This window comes from Camelus dromedarius, chromosome 5, assembly GCF_036321535.1.
Source record: "Camelus dromedarius isolate mCamDro1 chromosome 5, mCamDro1.pat, whole genome shotgun sequence".
Classification (NCBI taxonomy): domain Eukaryota; kingdom Metazoa; phylum Chordata; class Mammalia; order Artiodactyla; family Camelidae; genus Camelus; species Camelus dromedarius.
In genome coordinates this window covers 50,828,592-50,848,915 of record NC_087440.1, presented here as the reverse complement: position 1 = coordinate 50,848,915, position 20,324 = coordinate 50,828,592, and the positions used below count along the sequence as shown (strand labels likewise).

At 42.3% G+C, this 20,324-nt stretch overlaps 3 protein-coding genes and 1 non-coding gene across 6 annotated transcripts; 3 read left to right on the top strand and 1 right to left on the bottom strand.

The window, feature by feature from the left end:
• The first annotated feature begins 4,409 nt into the window (after positions 1–4,409).
• TRNAV-CAC (transfer RNA valine (anticodon CAC)) lies at positions 4,410–4,482 on the top strand. The gene has a single exon. It is a non-coding gene; the product is annotated as a tRNA-Val (tRNA).
• Positions 4,483–6,421: 1,939 nt separating this feature from the next.
• Positions 6,422–13,225, top strand: DNAAF2 (dynein axonemal assembly factor 2). Of its 2 annotated transcripts, none has more exons than XM_031453667.2 (3): positions 6,422–8,459; positions 11,679–11,822; positions 12,602–13,225. In XM_031453667.2, exons 1-3 carry the CDS (start codon positions 6,483–6,485, stop codon positions 13,103–13,105), a joined length of 2,625 nt encoding a protein of 874 aa, XP_031309527.1. In that variant the 5' UTR covers positions 6,422–6,482; the 3' UTR covers positions 13,106–13,225. The 2 variants fall into 2 exon arrangements, with proteins under 2 accessions (XP_031309527.1, XP_064342001.1); XM_064485931.1 differs by having other exon boundaries at positions 8,137–8,260.
• A 598-nt stretch (positions 13,226–13,823) lies between these two features.
• Positions 13,824–17,488, bottom strand: MGAT2 (alpha-1,6-mannosyl-glycoprotein 2-beta-N-acetylglucosaminyltransferase). The gene has a single exon (XM_010982883.3). The coding sequence runs from the start codon at positions 17,090–17,092 to the stop codon at positions 15,752–15,754; it is 1,341 nt and encodes a 446-aa protein (XP_010981185.1). The 5' UTR covers positions 17,093–17,488; the 3' UTR covers positions 13,824–15,751.
• A 171-nt stretch (positions 17,489–17,659) lies between these two features.
• Positions 17,660–18,969, top strand: RPL36AL (ribosomal protein L36a like). Of its 2 annotated transcripts, none has more exons than XM_031453670.2 (2): positions 17,660–17,788; positions 18,524–18,969. In XM_031453670.2, the coding sequence occupies exon 2, from the start codon at positions 18,555–18,557 to the stop codon at positions 18,873–18,875; it is 321 nt and encodes a 106-aa protein (XP_031309530.1). In that variant the 5' UTR covers positions 17,660–17,788; positions 18,524–18,554; the 3' UTR covers positions 18,876–18,969. The 2 variants fall into 2 exon arrangements, with proteins under 2 accessions (XP_031309530.1, XP_010981272.2); XM_010982970.3 differs by having other exon boundaries at positions 17,727–17,857.
• Positions 18,970–20,324: the final 1,355 nt, after the last annotated feature.

The following is a 20,324-nucleotide window of genomic DNA, read 5'->3' as shown; positions in this document are numbered from 1 at the left end:
TGAAATTGTAAAAATATATAACCTAAGTATACACGTGCATTTAAAAATTAAAGTTTCATTATTTCTGTACTAGTCATATGCTAATGTTCACCATAAGAATCCTAATAATATATTCAGTAATGTCAAATTGTTTAAATTTCAAGTCACAGAATTTATTGATAGTGAAAACCTTTGTTTCAGGATAGTACTATGATATTCATTACATAATTACCTTTTGGCCCTAAAAATTTAAATGTGTTAAAGCCTATAGTTTTTACATTTAGGAGACATAATATTTACTTTGAAGCAACATGTTTTGCTTGTTTGGGTGTAATCACTCAACACCACCCTCTAGGTTTTAGTTTATGGCATGGAGATAACCCAGAAATGAATCTGAATGACAGGAAATGGGTAAAGGTACAAACAGCGTTTCAGATATAGGAGGAATCTCATTACAAAGAGCCTGGAATAGAAGGTGTTTCTTTTGTGGGGGGTGGTAATTAGGTTTGTTTGTTTGTTTATTTAATTGGAGGTACTGGGGATTGAATCCAGGACCTTGTGCATGCTAAACATGCACTTTACCACTGAGCTATGCCCTGCCCTGCCAGAAGATATTTTTTCAAAGAAAATTAGCTTTTTGTGGAAGAGACATTGATAAAAAAGAAAAGTGAGGCACTGAAGGAAAATTCCTCAAGATATTTTATCTGAATGTTGTGATAAGTGAATTAGTGCTTAAGGATGAACTGGTAATTTGAGATGTGGTTTGAGGATGGAAACTTTGGGGAGAACGTTAGAGAAGCCTGATGTTCAAAGAGTAAGATTTAGCTTTAATTTCAAGAATAGTCTGGAAAAATTGAAGCTATAGATGAAACAACTTAGAAAGGCATAGTTCAAAGGCTACTAGTTGCTTGGAAAAATTTACAATTTTGGGCCTTGAAAGTGGTAGTGAAACAGACGCTGCAAGGTTGCTGGTCCAGTTATGAGAACCACAGAGCTACATCTGAAAGATTTTTTAAGCAACACATTTAAAGCCTAGAAGGACAGGGTGCATTTAGGGGTTAGCAAGTGAAGTGAGATGAAGCAAAGCAGTTAACAAGGAGCCGGTAAGTTGCCAGAGCCAGGCAACAAGGATTAGAGTAAGATGAGATAGGAACTAGAACCAGGTGGGGATCAGCCCCGGCTAGAAAAGGAAAGGAAGCTGAGGTCTGGAAAAGGGGGTAGCAGAGGAGCAACAGTGAAAGGGGCTGCTGGACTTCTGCTGCAGGGAAGGTCAGGTGGTGTGCGCCTACTTGGTGTTTCATCAGCTGACCTCCCCACAGAAATCTGGGCATGAGGCACCGTCATGTGACAATATGTACCTTACCGTTAGGGGCCAGGCAGATCACACAAGACAAGAGTGGGTTAAGATTTCTCTGCTATGACAAAAGCCAACAGTTGGTCTCAGTGGGGAGACCATGGGAAGTGCCCGGGACCCGCTTCAGCCAGTGGTAGCCTACGTGGCCTCACTGGAGAAATCTGCACTTTCATCCTGACTTTCCAAACACTGTACACTACTTTAAATCACAGCTTACCCCCAAAGATGTGATTACAGACTGGATTGTGCCCACGAACTGCTGCTTTCTCTGCCTTAGCAAAGAATTTAATGTTGTGTTTTCTAAAATCTCTCTACTAAGTAAGATGAGCTGGGTCCCAGTCGTAGAATTTACTGTCCTCTAACGGTGGTAAAGGACAGCTCAGAGAGGCAGAGTAAAATAAAAATGGGGTGTTTCATTCCGACCCTGTGCACATTCGTGTTTTCTGTGCAGTCTAGGCCCCACCAACCGAATTCATCCAGTAAAGCTCCACTTTTATTCTTACACTTTGGGCTTCATTTTTGGGCAGGCCTTCTGAATAAAAAAGGTGGGGGGAATGGTTGTGAATCTCTGTTCTGATTCTTTAATGCCTGCAGGTAATGTTTACTGCTTATTATTAACTGCAGCGTAATCCCCATTAAGTTTACCATTACCTTTAATTTATATAGGGAGCTTAAATAAGTTGTCCAAGGTCACAGAGCTGGTGAAGGGCAGAGCCTAGTTGACCCAGGTTATTTAGAGCCCCAGCACCACCCATCTCCGACTGTCACACCTCCCTGTACCTCCTAACTAAACAGTTACCCTCCCTAGTCCACACTACTGAAGCTATACAAGATCATCTGTCTAGAACTATGCTTTAAACTGGGGGGTAAGCCCATTAGTGGGTTAAAATTAATGGGTCACAGAAACCTAGAAAATTTTGCTGTCTTAAGTATTATTTCCCGATACTGTTGTTTCAGTTATGTGATAGGAGTTGGCATGTTCCATCAGAGCTGTCTGACTTGCTTGTCATGAAGTCTCAGGCCATCTACTCTGGCCCTTTACTTTCCAGCAGAGTTGTCTTCTTGCTGGCATTTGAAAAGATCCCAAGTGCAGTGTTATGGAAGGATAAGGTAAAGGAGTTGACTCTAAGGGGTTGATGACAGATAATGGCCTTAACACACAAAAGGCATTCATATTTTAGTAAGGACAGCCTTTCCTCAATGTATGAATTTCACGCAAGAGATCATTTGTTTGGGGCATCCTTTTCCACAACTCCACACTGTCTTTTCCTAAACAGGTTCTTTGGGGAAAGGTACTGTCACATAGTAAGAAACTTGGCAAGATGGAGGGCATGGATCTATCTTAGAGATGCTAATGAAAACTAAGAGCCCTCTAACTCAGAAAAACCACACGCATGAGCCTGCCCCACACAGTATTTCACATATAATTTCAGAGGGTTCAGGAACCCTGAAGACCATGCTCATTTCCAAATAGCCAGGTGTGGTCTGTTGTCATTTGTGTAGTATGATGTGTTCACGTGTGGAAATGCCTTTGAGATGACACTTGTCCTGAATCTTGAAGTTACAAAGGTAACTCAAAATAAGTTGAAACCTGTCACTGGGTATGTTCACTGACACCAGGGTCATGACAGAAAAGGATGAAACTTTATACATCCCTCACATGCTTTAAAGATCTACAACATCTCATGCCTCAGAGCCATTTCAGATGAAAATCTTTAAGACCTAAATGATAGAATATTTTATAACTTTTTATTAACAAGTTCATAATAGAAAAACTAGGAGATAGAAGCAATCATTAAGAAAAAAGTTTTAATGACCTGCAATTCTACCACCAGAGATAATGTTAATATTTTGGTATATATCCTTCCAGATGTTTCTCTATGTGTACATTTTTTCCTATAAAAATATTTTGGAATCATACATCCTAAACTTGCTTTTTTCTTTACTGTGCTATATTCATTCACTATATATCTGAGTGCCTAATATGTTCCAGGTACTGGGGGACTGAGTAGTAAAGCAGAAAGGCAAGGTGCTCGCCTTCATGATGCTCTCCTTTAAATGGGGCAAGCCACACTTTAGAACAAGAAAATACCAAACGTGAACCATGGTGAAAACGAAAATCGTATGGACAATTTTAGATGAAGCATTGGAGCTGGGTGAAGCATGATAGGGAGTCACTAAGGTGACATTCAATTTCTTGAGATTCAAAGGCCTGAGCACAGGCTGCCCAGGAGCAGTGAGTGTCCACCACTGAGGCTGAAGTAAAGTGAATGATGGGGGCGGGGGGAGGTGTGGAATTCAGTGATGAGTATGGGAGGGTTAGGGATCAAGGCATGATGGGCCTTGCAGACACAAGTAAAGAATCTGGATGTGGGACTACCGGAAGGTGTTCAGCAAATCTGGTTTTAAAGAAGATCATTAAGGCTAGTGTGTGGAGAAGAGATCGTACAAAGGGAAGAGCTGCAGAGGAAACCAGTCAGGAAGCTATTGTAGAAGACTGCGATGAAGTGGCTCAGACCACACAGGGAATGAAGTGCATCTATTTGGGGTAGGAGGAAACAATAGGACTGGGTAACTGAGCGGCCGGCAGGGCAGGGGTGGGGAAAGAGGAATCAAGGTTACACTCAGGTTTTAAACTTAAGCAGCTGGGTGGATGGTACTATTTACTGATGCTGGGGAAATAATAGGTTTGAGGGGGAAAAATCAAGATTTCTATTTTGAGATGCCTATCAAACAGCCAGGTGGAGGTATCTAGTAGGCGATGGCTGAGTCTAGAGTTTAGTAGTCAGGTCTAAGTGGATAAAAGATTTTGGAGTCACGAGTCTCATTCCACATGATTTTCCTGAAGGCAAAGGGTTTTTGTCTAGGAGTACATTTAGAAATGTGTAAAGTGAAGTATAAAATTTATAAGTCCCCTATCATCAGTGTACATACAGCTCAATGAATTTTCAAATGGCACACCCTGTCACCAATACCAAGATTAAGAAATAGAACATTATGCTTGCACCAGAAACTCACTCCTGCTCCCCTCTAATCACAACACCCTACTTCCCCTCAAAAGAATAGTCACCAGGGGGGAAGATATAGCTCAGTGGTAGAGCGCATGCTTCACATGCAAGAGATCCTGGGTTCAATCCCCAGCACCTCCATGAAAAATAAGTAAACAAACCTAAATGACCCCCCCTAAAAGGATCATCACCAGCCTGACTTCTAACAGTGAGATTTATTTTGCCAGATTCCATTTATTATATAATGGAATCATATGCAATGTATTATTTTGCATGTTTTCTTTCATGTTATATTAGTGATACTCATACACAATGTTCATTCATGCCCATTGTATGAATATACACATTTTATTTATCCATTCTATTATTGATAGGAGTTTGGGTAGTTTCCACTATTTATCTATTACAAACAGTACTGTTATGAATATACAAATTCTAGTACAGGTTTTTTGATAGGATATGTATGTGTTTTTGTTGGGTATATATAAGTAAGGACTAGAATTTCTTAGTCATAAGATACACTTGGTATTCAATGGCAACTTTTCAAAGTGACTGACCCAATTTATACTTCCAGCAATATGAATGCCAGGTGCTTCATGTGCTTGGAGCACAATGACTGTTTTGTTCCAGTGCCTAGAACAGTGCCGTAACTTACACACCTACCTATATATATATAGTAGGCACAGTAAGTGAGCAATAAGTATCTCTTGAAAAAACAAATCTGAACATAGATGGCATTTTAAGCTGTGGGCTCGAATAAGATCATATTTGAAGAAATATGATTAGATAAGAGGGCTGATGAACAAGCCCTGGAGAACTGGCAGAAGAGAAGCAAGTAAAGGAGGAAGAAAATAGGAGCGCACAGAGTTCCGTAAACCAAGAAAAACGTGGTTTCAAGGAAAGGGCAGTCAACTGCTCTGGATGCTGCCAAGAGATCAAAAGATGAGGACAGAGCTTGGGAAAGGAGAAGAGTCAGGAATTCTGTTTTTGGTCATTCTAAGTCTGAAGGGGACATTACATCATTCAAATGGAGACCTCAAATGGGCAACAGGCAACGGGATATAGATGTCTGAAATTTAGAACCTGGCGTTTGTGAGTATAAATATCTTTGTGAAGGAGAGTAACTGGAGAAGAGACAGGGTCCCAGCCTTAAGGTACTTCCACATAGAAGCTGAACACAAGTAAACATCCGCAGAACCGACTATGCAGTGTCAAGCAGCTGATAAGATAGGAGAGAAACCTGGATGGTATCTGGTCACTGATGTGACATTAATTGTGTTAAATGTTGCTGAGAGTTTCAACAAAATGAGAACAGAATGATCGCTGGATTTAACAACTACCAATTAATAACTACCCCAGTCAATAAATATTCTTCTGTAACATGAGTTTGAATGGCTGCATAGAATCCCATTGTATAGCTGTACCAACCAATCTCATGGTTGAAATCTTAGATTCTTCCCACCCAAACCTTTAGAATCGTAATGTTGCCTTGAGCATGCTCTTATGAGATGGAATTGCTGGATCACAAAAATATGCACATTCTAAAGACTTTTTACACAGCTACCAAACTACTCTCTAGAAAGGCTTTATTAAAATCTACTTCCAACCCAAATACAGTAATTGTTAAAAAAAAAAAAACAAAAAAGCTGTACATTTTGATAGGTGATATGTGGTATCATATATTTACATTTTTATTATTAATGAAGTCATAAGTTTTCTGATATTAGTTATTTATGAATAGCCTGTCCATATCTCTTGCCCCGAATGAGAACTGTAAACAGGGCAAAATGGTGAAATATCTACAAGATTGAAATGCTGGTTTAGTGAAATGAATAAAGCAGATAAACAGGTTGGAATCACAACGTTTGAATTCATTGTGACTTTGGCCAAGTAACTTCTCAGGTCCTATGTTCTTGTCTGTGAAATAGAGATCAGGTCTACCTTGAAGTGTTACGAACAATGAATACCGTACATAAATGCTGGAAATTATGACAATTATTATGATGGTTATTCTGCAGAAGTAACTGCACCATGGCACAGGAATCTAAAAAACGCACAATGTTAGTCTGAAGAAACTAAGGCTATTTCTGGCATTTCCATCTACTCTATTCCTGCCCCTCCCCCCGGATGTTGGTGTCACCATGGCAACGAGCACGCGCTACCCAAGGCTCAATTCTCTAGCGGTTACCGACCTCGACCGCCTCACTCTCCGCAAACCTGCGACTCCACGGCGCACGCTACCCACTCGGCCTCGGAGCCATCTCCCTGGACCCCAGGGCAAGGAGCCGAGGGGCAGCATGGCCAAGGCGGCAGCTTCTTCGCCGCTGGAAGACTTGGACCTGAGCGGAGAGGAGGTCCAGCGGCTCACCTCCGCCTTCCAGGACCCGGAGTTCCGGCGAATGTTCTCCCAATACGCCGAGGAGCTAACAGACCCCGAGAACCGGCGGCGCTACGAGGAGGAGATCACGGCGCTGGAGCGTGAGCGCGGAGTGGAGGTGCGGTTCGTGCACCCGGAGGCGGGCCACGTTTTGCGCACAAGCCTGGACGGGACCCAGCGCTGCTTCGTGAACGTGTGCAGCAACGCGCTGGTGGGCGCGCCCAGCAGCCGGCCCGGCTCCGAAGGCGCAGCACCCGGCAGCCAGTGGTCTCTGCCGTACAGCCTGGCGCCCGGCCGCGAGTACGCGGGGGGCCGCGGCACCCGCTACACTGTCTACGATGTGGTCTTCCACCCAGACGCGCTCGCGATGGCCCGGCGCCATCAGCGCTTCCGCCAGATGCTAGACGCCACGGCCCTGGAGGCTGTGGAGCAGCAGTTCGGCGTGAAGCTGGACCGCAGGAATGCCAAGACCCTGAAGATCAAGTACAAGGGGACCCCGGAGGCCGCCGTGCTGCGCACGCCCCTACCCGGGGGCGCCCTGGCCCCGCCCGAGGGGGAGCCGGAGAGCCCTCTACTCGATTTTCCCTACCCCTACCGGCGCCCCGCGGCCTCCGGGAACGCTGCGGTCCCCCCGCCCCAGGCGCCCTCCTCTCCGGAGGCGGTCCGGCAGCCCGCCCCTACTGAGCCTCGCTACAGCGTGGTGCAGCGCCACCACGTGGATCTCCAGGATTACCGCTGCTCTCGGGACTCAGCCCCCAGCACCGTGCCCCACGAGCTGGTGGTCACCATCGAGCTGCCGCTGCTGCGCTCGGCCGAACAGGCGGCGCTGGAGGTGACGGAAAAGCTGCTGTGCCTCGACTCGAGGAAACCCGACTACCGGCTGCGGCTTTCGCTCCCGTACCCGGTGGATGACAGCCGAGGCAAGGCGCAGTTCAACAAGGCCCGGCGGCAGCTGGTGGTCACGCTGCCCGTGGCGCTGTCCGCCACACGCCCGGAGCCGGCCGCGACCGCTGAAGAGGCCGCCCACCCGCCCGGAAGTGACGGCACGGCCTGCGCTTCCGCTCGCCTGGGGGAGGCGGGACCCCCGGGGTTTCGTGCCGGGGACAGAGGCTCGGATCCCAGCCGAGCCGGGGCTGCAGACGCCGGGATCACCACCCGGGACGCCGCCGGGGAGGGAATCGTCTCAGAACCGGAGGAGCGGGATTTCGGCCGGAAAGCGAGATCAACAACGGGCATCGGGGAGGAGCCGCCTCCCGGAGCCAAAAGCTCACCTGGGGACGGTGGCGGAGGCTCTCCTTGTACTTCTTCCGGGGACCTTGACACGGCGTCTTCCGCAGCAAGCGAGAGTGCGTGCGGAGCTGTCAGCGTTGAGGCGCCCGTGGCCCGGGAAGCTGATCGAGCCATGGGTGGTCGCGGGACCGACCTCGGGGAAACTTTGTGTCCGCCTTTGCAGTGTAATCAGGATGAGGAATCCCTGACTCTGCTAATACAAGTGCCTTGGATCCAGCCGCAAAGTCTTCAAGGGGAAGTGACCTCCCTCTGGTACAAATTGTGCTTCTCCACCCAAGACTTAGTCTATTATTCCTTCTTTTTGCAGTTTGCTCCAGAGAATAAATTGAGTACCAAAGAACCAGTGGTTAGCATTTCCTCAAACAATGCAGTGATAGAACTGGCCAAATCTCCAGAGTGCCATGGACATTGGAGAGAGTGGTATTATGGTTTAAACAACGATTCTCTGGAGGTAACAGTTCTTTCTAGAGTCTTAATATTCGAAATATTCTACCCCACTTTTAAAATTTGCTATTACAGACATCCTTTCAGTTTAACCTAAACAAGGGATTTTCCTTCATAACTCTTTCGTGATGACTTGAAATCGGTAACACCTGATGACAGACGTCAGTGCGCGTTAAACGCATATTGAAAAAAAGAAAAAACGTACCGCATCCCCTGTGGTGGCTGAGTTTCAAATCTTCAAAGTTGCCCTTAATGCAGTTGTTTCCTTGGAGTTCACTTACTCCGAAGGAAGATATGAATGGATTCTCAGGGATCCGGAAACTTATAAAATAGTATACAAAAAGTTGAGGGTGCCTTCTTCCGGGGAGAAGGGCTATAACTTTAGTCATATTCTCAAAAGGGTCTGACACAAATAGGTATAAGAGACATTATATTACGGCCATATTTTAAATTGGTAAATAGCTTTCCCCAACCTTAGAAAGTAAGTAATAGTCTACTGCTGGAGAGCAGAAGTAACTCATTTAGTTCCACTCCGTTCTTTTGGAGGAAAACGAACTCAGACCCAGGTGTGAATCTAAATCCATTGCCCTTTCGGCCACATGGTGCTGCTTAATTTTAGTCGCTGATGTTGGTAGGGTTGACCTCTGGTGGGCGTTATGTTACATTGCAGTGATCTCTTTTTGCATCTGTTTTAATCATCTTTAGGTCCTTGCTAGTATTTGGCACAATGGCTGGCATTTAACAGTGTTATATGAACTTTGGCACCAACATCAGCGACATCTCTTTTGGACAAAAACTGGGGCTGGGCACTGTCAAGTTTACCTAGACAATGAGTATAATTCTGATGAATAATTTAGTATGTCCTCTGTAGTTCCTACTATACTTTTCAGATTATTGAAGTTCTTGAATTTCAGATTCAGTACTCCAGTATTATTGGCAAATATTGGGGGAAAAGCTACTTAAAATTTGAAGTTCTGTAGAACTTTTTAAACTCATAAATGAACAACTAGTTGGTAGTTGGTTTCTTTTTTTTTTTTTTTTTCTTGGAGGGGGGAGGTAATTAGGTTTATTTATTTGATGATGGTACTGGGGATTGAACCCAGGACCTTGTGCATGCTAAGCATGTACTCTACCACTGAGCTATAGCCTCCCCCAAAGTAGTTTTTTTTTTTTAATTCACAGTTTTGATTGAGGTTTGTATAAATGTTACACATACTGTTTTTTTTTTTTTTTAGTTCTTTTAACTTATTCAAAGGTTAAATTCCCCAAATTTCCAACACTAGTTGCACAGATTACGTATTAAAGACTGTTTTTAGCTTTGGGCTTTAACTTGCCAAAAAATTTCACTTCTGTGTTTTTCTAGAAATTTGCTAGTAGGTAAATTTTTATTATGTGTATCTTCTGTGAGAAGTGGTTATTTTGAAACCCTCCAAAGATGGTACAGTGCCATTTTATGTATAAAGAATGTATAATATGAAATTGACTATGTGTTTATGTCATCAAAGGGGGAAATTTAGGAAAGGGCAGTCGTTTTCCTATAATTGTTTTAATAAATGTGAAAATAACTCACAATGTGGGAAAAAGCTTTATGGACAAGCATTTGAGAGAATGCTAAAGAATATATTTTAATCTGATTTTCTAATATGCCAACCTTATTTTAGCAAAGAAACTAGACCAAAATGGGACTAGGACAACTGTATCCTCTATCTTTGAAGCCTGCAATAGATTTATAATTACTTCATTAATCATCCCATTTGCTGAGCCTGATGGAACCATAATGTTCAATATTTTTCTCTTTATGTTTCACTGGCAGGCTGTAAGTATTACAATAATTTTTTTTAAAATCACAAGAGTATTTTATGGGTAGACATTTATAATGATTATATATATTATACGAAAGTAACTATAAGGGAAGGAGACCGACTTGTGGCTGTCTAGGTCAGAATTGTTACTTTACATGTAAATAGGTACAAAATATATTTCTATAAGCCTTAAATATTCAGTAGGAATTTTCCTAGAGCTTTAGGACCAATGAATTCAATATCTTGTAGAGTAGAACGTGAAGGCAAGTTTATGCAAATCCTTTGTATTTTTATTATATCCATTTTCATTATAAATATTCCTCCCTGAGTTAACTAAACTATTTAGTACATTTTTTTGCAGTTAATGTGTAAGTGTTTTCCAGAGACATGAACCTTAGAAATGCTTTTGATAGGGGTGTTTCTACAATACAGTGTTATTCTGGATCTTCAAATAAAGCAAGGCAAAATACTCCAAGTGTAATTTTTCTTTTACCAAGGTTCACTTTTATTTGGTAGGTGTTCACAAGTTTAAATACTGTTTAAGAGAAGGGAACTTGAAATTTGTCTCTTTGATTCCCCCCACCCATCCAATTTGGACCAAATAATTAACTGTGTTTATTTGTAATTAATTTGTTTATATGAAAGTACAGAGGAAAATACTTTTATTTGGGGCAACAGTGAACTGACTTTATGAATTTTAAATGTGGTTATTTTTTCAAAGCCCTAACTATATCTCTATATTTACTTGACACATTCAAGTATGAACCAATTGCTTTGTGTTTGGGATTCTGGTGAAAGTGATTTTTTGCATATCCTAATAGCAGTTTGGAAATCTACCTCATTCTTATAAACAGCTATATGCTAGTGTCACAGTGGATTATCTCATTGCTTAAAAATAGAATACACTTCTCTTAAATAAAATATTACACTTGTCTTTACCTGGCCAAGAACTAAAAGGCAAACTAGTCACACAAAATTTGAATGGATACTGTCTTGTGTATCTTTAGCTGACTCATTAGGAAGTGTTCTAAAATTGAATTACATTTTATAGCTTGGACTGCATTTATAACCTTAGAAGTGATGTTATTCTTACAGAATATTGAGAGAAAAACAAAGGAGAATAACATCTGTAAGTAACATCTGAAGGAGAGAAAACATACCTTAGGTTTAATAGAGACCTGGAAAAGGAAGTGTAACTTTTTTCTTTTAGGGCCTTTTCCTATATATGTATGACTCTTGGTATTCTTAGTGCTCTGTACAGTACTCCGTTTGCTTTTGCCAAACCAGCATAGGAATAACACATTAAAATAAGCATTTTAAAAGTATAATCCTGAACTGTGTGAAAATTTTTATGACCCATTTTTAGATACAAGTCTTTCAAGTATGACCAATATGGTAGAATATTTTTTCTCTTTTTATTTTAGGAAAGGTTATTTGTTAATGAAGAAAATGTTAATGAGTTTCTTGAAGAGGTCCAGAGCTCTTCATCCAAACAGACAATGCCCCTAACGCCACCATTGATTGAAGTTCTTCAGATTACTGATAGTAAGATTGAAATACATGCAAAGGTAAGGATTTTGGTGGGCTCTAGAGAGTAGTGATTTGGGACAAGTTTGGAACCTAACAAGTAACTTAATTCTTGATCTCTTGATACCATAACTTTTAATTTACATCATGGTTGGGAAAAGTGGTATTGAGAGGAATAAAGGCTCTTTTAATATGTATTTTACTATGTGCTAAACATCCGCATTTCATTTTCACTTATGTTATCTCCTTTAACCCCAAAATAACTATCCAGTGAGAAATAGAAACTAACGTTTGGGTGGTGTGTGAGTACTAGTCCAGGGACAAACAAATCTTTTTGACTCTCAAACCACAGAAACTATGTCATAGTTTCTTCATTCTTTCTAGGTGAACCTTAAGTTTAGTTATTTTTAGTCTTCAGTGTTGGACACAAATAATTTAGTAACTAGCACAACTGACTTTTTATATGTGAACTGGAGGGAAACCGGCTCTGAAGAATCACAGAAATACAAGAAATTCAAGAAATTCAAAAATGCCTTTCTAAGAATGGCTGCTAAGGGGTTTTATAGGCTATGTTAAAGAGTTTTGTAGGTGATTATTTTATCTTGAAGGAGACAAGGGGTAAATTAATCAGAGAATTAACATGAGGTTTCCACTATTAAAAAATGGCAGCATTTGGAGGATGACTTTGAGGAGGAAGCCCACCTACAGGCCTATGGGGTTATTCCTTCACCACTTAAAAAAAAAAAGAAGTTTCTAGAGGGTACAACTTAGTTTTCTATTTGTCTCAAAGAATTATTAATTTGCTCTTTTTTTGACATAGTTGCAAAAATGTAGTACCTCTGAGCAGCTTCATGAAAAGGAAGAAAGAGTCAGTGAAGGTCATCTAACTGGAAAAGAAAATCTAGAACATCCTACTACCTCAACAACCGATTGGGAGTCATCTGGAGCAGCTGAAGTACCAGACGCAGCCAGGAGTGGTTCAGCTGCACGCTTGCAACAAGGGGCTCCTGATGTGCCTCAGAAGCTGCCTGCAGAGTCTCAGCAGCCTGAGTCAAATATGGAACCGGAATTTGTAAAAGAAAGAAGTGCTGTTCATGCAAATGAAGAAAAAAATAATTTAAAAGAACCAGTAATAACTGAAGAGAAAGAGTTAGATGGAGATCACTTATCTTCATTACTGAACAAAACTGCAGTTCACAATACACCTGGTTTTGACAACATAAAGGAAACCAATATGCAGGATGGTAGTGTGCAGATTATCAAGGACCATGTGACTCATTGTTCATTCAGTTTTCAGAATTCTTTGCTTTATGATTTGGATTAATTCTATACAATTTTAGAATTTAGAGGCCGAGTAAAAATTTTGGGACTTAAAATAGATTCTGTTTACTATCTTAAGACCAAAGGTATTCAATAAAAGTATAAAATTAAAGGTATCAAATTACTTCTGTGTGGTTTTTGGCTTCTTTTGTTTGGCATCACTTTAATAAAGTTTCAATATAAATATTAAGTTGTGTGTCACAAAAAGTAATTCTTAAGAATACAATTAACTAGAAATATGAGTGTGTTAAGGGGAAGAGGATCTCAAAGCTAGGCATTTATAAGTCTCAGTAAATAGGATATATTTATGCTTGTCATAGAAATTCTGAAAGAACTTTTCAATATTAACTATCCAAACAATACAAATACACTGTATAAAATTTAGTATTTTTGCTTCAATTCTATATTTTACTCTTCTCATATGCCCATCACTATATATATATAAATAAGTTTAAGTTATTTATCAATGACTTTGAAAATTCAAATTTTTAGAAGAATTTTTTTGGAAGTTACTATTACAGTATTCACACATCCCTTGGTTTTACAGAATTACATTTAAAAATTTTAGAACAGGTTAATTTAAAAATCTGGGAATTTGCTCCAGCAAAAAAACTTTTCATTATATTATTACATGAAAACAACTAGTGTCTTCTAATCAATTTCTTTTATAACACCCAAGAGAAGGCAGCAGATCGTGTATGTAACAGTGGCTAAGTTACGAATTTTGTGGAGTAATATTTTTATTTGCGGCCAGAAGAAAATGTCAATATATTTTTTTCTCACAAAAAAATTTTAGGGCAGCATAAAAGAAAATACAGAAAGGAAAATATCTGTTGATTCAATCACTGACCCCAAGATCAGAAACTGATCTATTTCTGTTCCACAAACAGCTACTCATTCAAACCTGAGCATTTACCTTAGTCCTGGAAATTACCTAATTTCTTTAGTCTTCTGAATTAGGAAGGTCAGGTCAGAGCACCAAAAGCTGGTACAAAGCCTAGCAGTTCATCCTGATTTACATTTTTTTTCAATTGAAGTATCATTGATTTACAATCTCTTAGTTTCTGGTGTACAGCTTAGTGGTTCAGTTATGCATATATATATATATATATATATATATATATATATATATATATATACACACACATATTCACACACACACATATATATACTTTTTCATACTCTTCATTTTAAGTTATTGTAAGATATTGAATTCAGTCCCTCGGTGATACAGTAGGACCTTGTTTACATCCTGATTTACATTTCTAACCCCAATAAAACCTGAACCAGACTGGGCTATGAGGACAATACACACACAGCTCATAAAACAAAAGGCAGCTCATAAAGCAAGAGAACTACCTGCCCCATCGTAAATGACCACATGCATTTTTCAACCATAATATGAATCTTAATTTGCTGCAATAATAATTTTGAGACTGTCTATTTAGTACACAATTTTCTTAGATTGAAATGACTAATTGCAATACCTACACAGAAAAGTAGTCTATGAGTACATTTTTGGTTGAATGCAATTTTATACTGTTTAGGGAAACTCATGTTAAGCATGGAGTAAATTTTAAGCCTGTTTCCTATTATTTACTGTCTGTCCTTTTAAAAAGTATGCTTTCTGATAAAGCTGGCACTAGAACAAGTTTCACTTTGGCAGGACTGAACTTTGTATCATTTCTGGCTGTATTTCACTTACACAGCAGCTTTGTATAGCTCATTATCTATGCTTGGCCAATTTCAAATCCAGTTTCTTCCAAAGGGAATGCATTTTCAAGAGCTGGATTTTCATTATTTCAAATTCGGTTATATAATGTACAGATAAACTGTAATGCTTACTTTAAAACTTCTAGAATGTCTTTATTGGATTTTGGTGTAAAAACTTATTCTGCAAAATATTTAGGAAACTTTTTATGCAAAAATGAGTATTTTATTTTGGCAGCACTAAAAGAAAAAAGAAACAAAACCACTGTATTTCTACATTGAGGTGAAAACAGGGTTTAAACTTTCTTATCAATCAAATACATTCCAAAAGAAATTGTGTTCTGTGAAGTTTCCAAAGCACAGGCAAATCTTAACACAATAATACAGGAATCTGTAATACTGAAAATGACTCTGTTCTGACCAGGTGTTTAACAAACATAGCTTTTGAATTACAAAACCAGGGAAGAAATCCCTAGTAACTGTGTCAAGAGTGAAGCTGGGCTTGTTCCATTAATACTCATTGATACAATTTCAGTGTAATACTGAAATACAACCATTTCAAATAAATTTTGCTGTACTTAAAATTAAGTTTTGAAAGTGGAAAAGTACAAAGTTCCAGGTTAAAAGATTTAACAGATGCAATTTAAGTAAAATTTCCCCTCTTCTTTCTCACCAATTAACAACAATGATTACTTTTAGCAGATACACACTGAGCTTTAAAACCGAATTCTCAAAAGGAAAACTGGTGTTTTAAATCTTAATCAGACATAAAAGGAAAAGATTACTATATTTGGACACCTTTTACAAGAATTTTTGTTTTTGTATTAAAGCAGAAACCAGTTCCTAAACCTTTTTATTCAATTGTATATCCTGTTTGGGCAAATATCAAAAATAGAAGACTGTCACTTTTGCTTTTGTAATTGTGATTTTTTTTTTTTTTTTACTGCAGTCTTCTATAACTTTTACAGAGTTCATGGTCCCTAATATCTCCCCACCCTCCATTTTTCCTAGGTGGGGAAATGGGTGCCATAAACTTCTCACTGATAGATAGAGTTTCTGGGAACAAGTACTGTTTGTTATTACGTAAGAGTGACTCGATCTGGGCACTCTGGGTGGATGGTCTACAGGTTTTTTTATGGTGCATACCACAGTCTCCAGCATGAAAAATCCTAGGAACTTGAGGAACCAGCACTTTCCAGAATTTTGGAAGACAAGATACAGTCAAATATTGAAGGGTCCAGTCCCAGTTATAATCATCGTAAGTACAGAAAGTGTCTGTGCACTCGATCAGCTTCTGGTACGCATCCCGGGTCAAGGCCAGACCCATATTGTGCTCTGTGGATTTCCACGTTTTCACATCTACCTTGTCAGCCACGCCATAGAAACTGCGAATGGCAGTATAGGTCCCCAAGGAGAGGACATCACACTCAGGGCACTCTTGCTGCTTTAATTTCCACATCTTCTTGAAGACGTGGTAAAAGTCTGGGGCTAAGTAGTGATCCTCCTCCAGGAAAAGTATGAGGCCAGCATAGTCTCGAAGGACTTTGACCCTTTCCCATACAAAATGCAGCTTCCACCACCAGTGGTGTTTGGTTTGGGAGAACTTGGCCTCTCTATAATGGCCGAAGGAGTCGGGATACTCAGCATTAATGCAGCCCATCTTCAAAGCTGCGTTCTTCTCCAGGTCTCTGGGGCAATCTCTGGGGTCAGTGCCCGGAAACTCGTTGGGGTACAACTGAATGCTGAAAGGAAAGAACACCTGCAGAACCGGACAGAAATCCACCCCAGCAATCAGCTGATTGATCTCGGTCGACCAGAAGTCATGGCTAAAGATGACAAGGACGTTGTCGATTCCCTGGGCTTTTCGAAGGGAGTCCAGCAGCAGTTTGAGGTATTCGGGCCGGTTATGCACCTGGACCACCAGCACCAGCTCTCCGGGGGTCCAGGAGCCGGCCTTGTCTACATTCCTCAGCGTCTGGTCAAAGTTCAGCTGGTACACGAGGGACCGGTACCGCAGCGTCAGGTTGTCCGCCTCGGGCTGCGGGGCCGCCGCGACCAGCGGAGCCGCCGACTCGTTGGAGCCCTGGCGAAGGCCCACGGACACGGCGGGATGGTCCCCGGCCCGGGCGCCCGCAGCCCGCGCGGGCTCGGCGTCCAGCAGCGACGGGGCGAGGGTCTCGTTCTTCCTTTGTCGCCCATTGCTGCTCCAGAGGACGAAGCCGCAGGCGGCCACCACGAGCGTCAAGATGAGCACCTTCCGCTTGTAGATGCGGAACCTCATGGTCTCCAGGGCCGGGAGCGCGGGGAGGCAAGCGGGTGGGCACGGAAAGGAGCTAGCGGCCCCGGCACGGAAGGGGCGGGCGGGCGGCGGCCGTGGCCGCGGCCTGCAGCAGTCGGAACGGGCCCCCGCGGCCGCCCTCGCTAACTCATCCCGGGCCCCGGGGGTCCTGGCGCCCGAAGGCTCTCAGCTCCCCCGCGCCGCCCGGGCTCCACACATCCTCGCCTGGCAGCTGCAGCTCAGGGAGCGGCCCCGCCGCTAGGAGCCGCGACTCGGCGTTGCCTCGGTCCTCTCCATTCAGCACAGGTCTGGGAAGAAGCCCGTCGCAACCCCACCGCACCCCGGTGCCGTTACCTGCGCTCCCAGTGGCCCTGCGTTCTCCGTGTTCTCATCCTTACGCGGGCCCCGGGCGTCCCAGACCGGGCGACGCACCCTCGCCCCACTCCAGCGGCGACTGTCCTAACAACCACCTACTGGCCCGCCGAGCGCCGCGGCCCCAAGCCCACACCCCTCCGGCCCGCCCCTTGGGCCGTCGGTTGGCGCTTCCTGGACGCGTCCGGAGACGCTCGGCCGTCTCTGCCCGCCGCCTATTGGGCCGCTTCGCTGTCGCTCAGGCTCAGTACCTACTTCCGCCGCGCCCCTCCCCTTCCGGTGAGGCGCGAGCAGAGCGAAGCAGGAACGTGGACGCCGATCTTCCCGGTAAGTCCTGTGCCGGGCGGTAGCGGTCCACGTTGAAGCCCCCAGTGCCCAGGACCCAGGCTGGACTAGGTAGGCCCTGGTAGGAGAGGCAGGCGAAGCCCGCCGTCTTGGTCGGTAGACTTCAAGAGCTGGCTTCTCCCTTCCGGAAAGGGGCTCCCGCGTGGCGGCTACTGGGCCTGGAGGCACATGTTAGGGACACGTCAGCCTTCGGGACTGCTGATGGGTGGCGGTGCTTCGGAGGGGAAAAGTGAAACCAGGCTGCTGCGGTTCTCGGAGAGGGGACGGGGCGGGCCGTAGCTGGAACTGCCTCACCACGCCGCAAGCCAGGCGTGCCCAGGAGCTAACATGGAGGGAGAGGGTGCGAGGGGAGTCGGAAAAGAAACTAGCCGTGGCCGAGCTCTTTTCTGCTGAAGAAAATTAGCCATCACACCACTACGTTTTAGTTCTGGGGCAACCGTGGGAAATTAAGCCGGAAAGGAACCCATTACAGGGAGCTGACTGTACTGGGCGTCCATGTGGTGCTGCTCTTGCTGTTTTTTAGAGTCTCATTCTATAAATGCTTCAGTTATGGAAGTATTCCAAAAAGTTGTGCCCTTACATGTGCCTTTAGTCATAACGAAAACGAGTACTTGGTGGATTTATACGTTACTGATTTGTTACCTTCCTATAAATGTTTATAAAGCACTTGCTACTTTTCAAAACGTTTAACGTCTGCTGCTGTAAATATTTTACCAGTTCTCATCGTGAAGACAGCTCTACCGCAGAGATGGTCAACGTACCTAAAACCCGAAGAACTTTCTGTAAGAAGTGTGGAAAGCATCAGCCTCACAAAGTGACCCAGTATAAGAAGGGCAAGGATTCCCTATATGCCCAGGGAAAGAGGCGCTATGATCGAAAGCAGAGTGGCTACGGCGGGCAGACAAAGCCAATTTTCCGGAAGAAGGCTAAAACCACAAAGAAGATCGTGCTGAGACTTGAATGTGTTGAGCCCAACTGCAGATCCAAGAGGATGCTGGCTATTAAGAGATGCAAGCATTTTGAACTGGGAGGAGATAAGAAGAGAAAGGGCCAAGTGATCCAGTTCTAAGTTTTGGGAATCTTTTGTTCTTTGATTTTTGAGAGGAAGATGTTGAAGCTATAGAAAAATTGCCTGTATGAAAATAAATACAGTGATACTCTTACTCAGATCTTTTGTACTTTTTAAATATAAATAAAAATCGCATGCTTGGTTTGGTTCTAAATTAACGAAATAACGGTAAATTATTTGAGTTAAGGTTCATCCTCTTTTCAAAGTCTCATTTAAATTTAGTTCCACAAGAATTGGAATTTTGTATTTATATACAAAGATCGGGGTCCTACCTCAAACTTCTTAACTAAGTTATGAAGATAAATCCTAAAGTAGGGGGAAAACTGATATTTTACTATTTTAAGGTCAACCTCATATATATGTTGGGTGAATTCATAATTATGATTGATGAGCTGCTGGAGAAAGTCAAATTTTGGAAAGAAAAAAAAACTGAAGAGGATAAGCTAGGCCTCTGTATGGGAGGCTGGGTGGGGCAGAGGATCCAAACTGCAGGGTTAGAAAAAGCCGACTTGCACAATGTTTGGTCCAACAGGGAATACTAGCCATGTATACTTACTTATATTAATGCAGTTTCTCTGTTGTATTGGTTACATTTACTGCTCAAGAGCCACATGTAGCTGGTGGCCACACTTGGACAACAGAGACATAGAATATTTCCATCAATTCTTTTTGGACAGCACTGTTTCAGATCTTGGTCTTGAATGTAAGGCAGGAGTTGAAAATTGACTTCTAACTACGAAAAGCTCTAACTACAAAAACTGTTGTTTGCATCTTTTTAAACATACCCTGGGAGGTACTCAAATGTTATGACTGTTGGGAGGGTTGAGGAGGTAGGCAGCTATGAATATGACTGAAAATAGAATGGAAGATTAAACTCAGTGAAAGACGTGAACCTAGTTACTGCCTTTGAAAGGCAAGAAAAAAGTTGAGTGTCAAATGAAAGGTGAAACAGACTGGGAAAGGGTATGGATTATGAGAAGACAAATTCTGTTTTTTTATATATGAATTTAAAGTCAGCTAAGACACTTAGATGGGGATGGCTTGTAGATGAGCAAGAATGCAAAGGGCTAGGTATAAGAATAACATGGTAAGCACTTGTTCCCTACATGGACTATTATGTCTGCATTTATTGAAATAATTCTACAGGAACATGTAAAAATCAGATATGTGCTAATTTACTTTTAAATACGCCACAAAAGAACCATGTTTTAATATGATTGTTTTATATTTATGGATACTATCTCACCAACTTACGAGTTTCGAAAATCCAGATACTGAATTCTTGGTTTTAAAGACCAAAAAGGAATTAACTTTAGAATGCAGTATAAAGCCTGGGTTTAAAACCTCTGACCTGGGGCCATGGAGAGGATTTTCTGCAATTACTTTTACTCTTTCCCTTTGTTGCCAGAAACCAGCTCTAAGACTATTGCAGTCATCTTGAGAGAGGCT

Coding starts and splice junctions, on each gene's coding strand:
- DNAAF2 (XM_031453667.2), top strand. CDS start 6,483: ATGGCAACGAGCACGCGCTACCCAAGGCTCAATTCTCTAGCGGTTACC. Junction 8,460..11,678: donor TAAACAACGATTCTCTGGAG/GTAACAGTTCTT, acceptor TTTTTATTTTAG/GAAAGGTTATTTGTTAATGA. Junction 11,823..12,601: donor AGATTGAAATACATGCAAAG/GTAAGGATTTTG, acceptor TTTTTGACATAG/TTGCAAAAATGTAGTACCTC.
- MGAT2 (XM_010982883.3), bottom strand. CDS start 17,092: ATGAGGTTCCGCATCTACAAGCGGAAGGTGCTCATCTTGACGCTCGTG.
- RPL36AL (XM_031453670.2), top strand. CDS start 18,555: ATGGTCAACGTACCTAAAACCCGAAGAACTTTCTGTAAGAAGTGTGGA.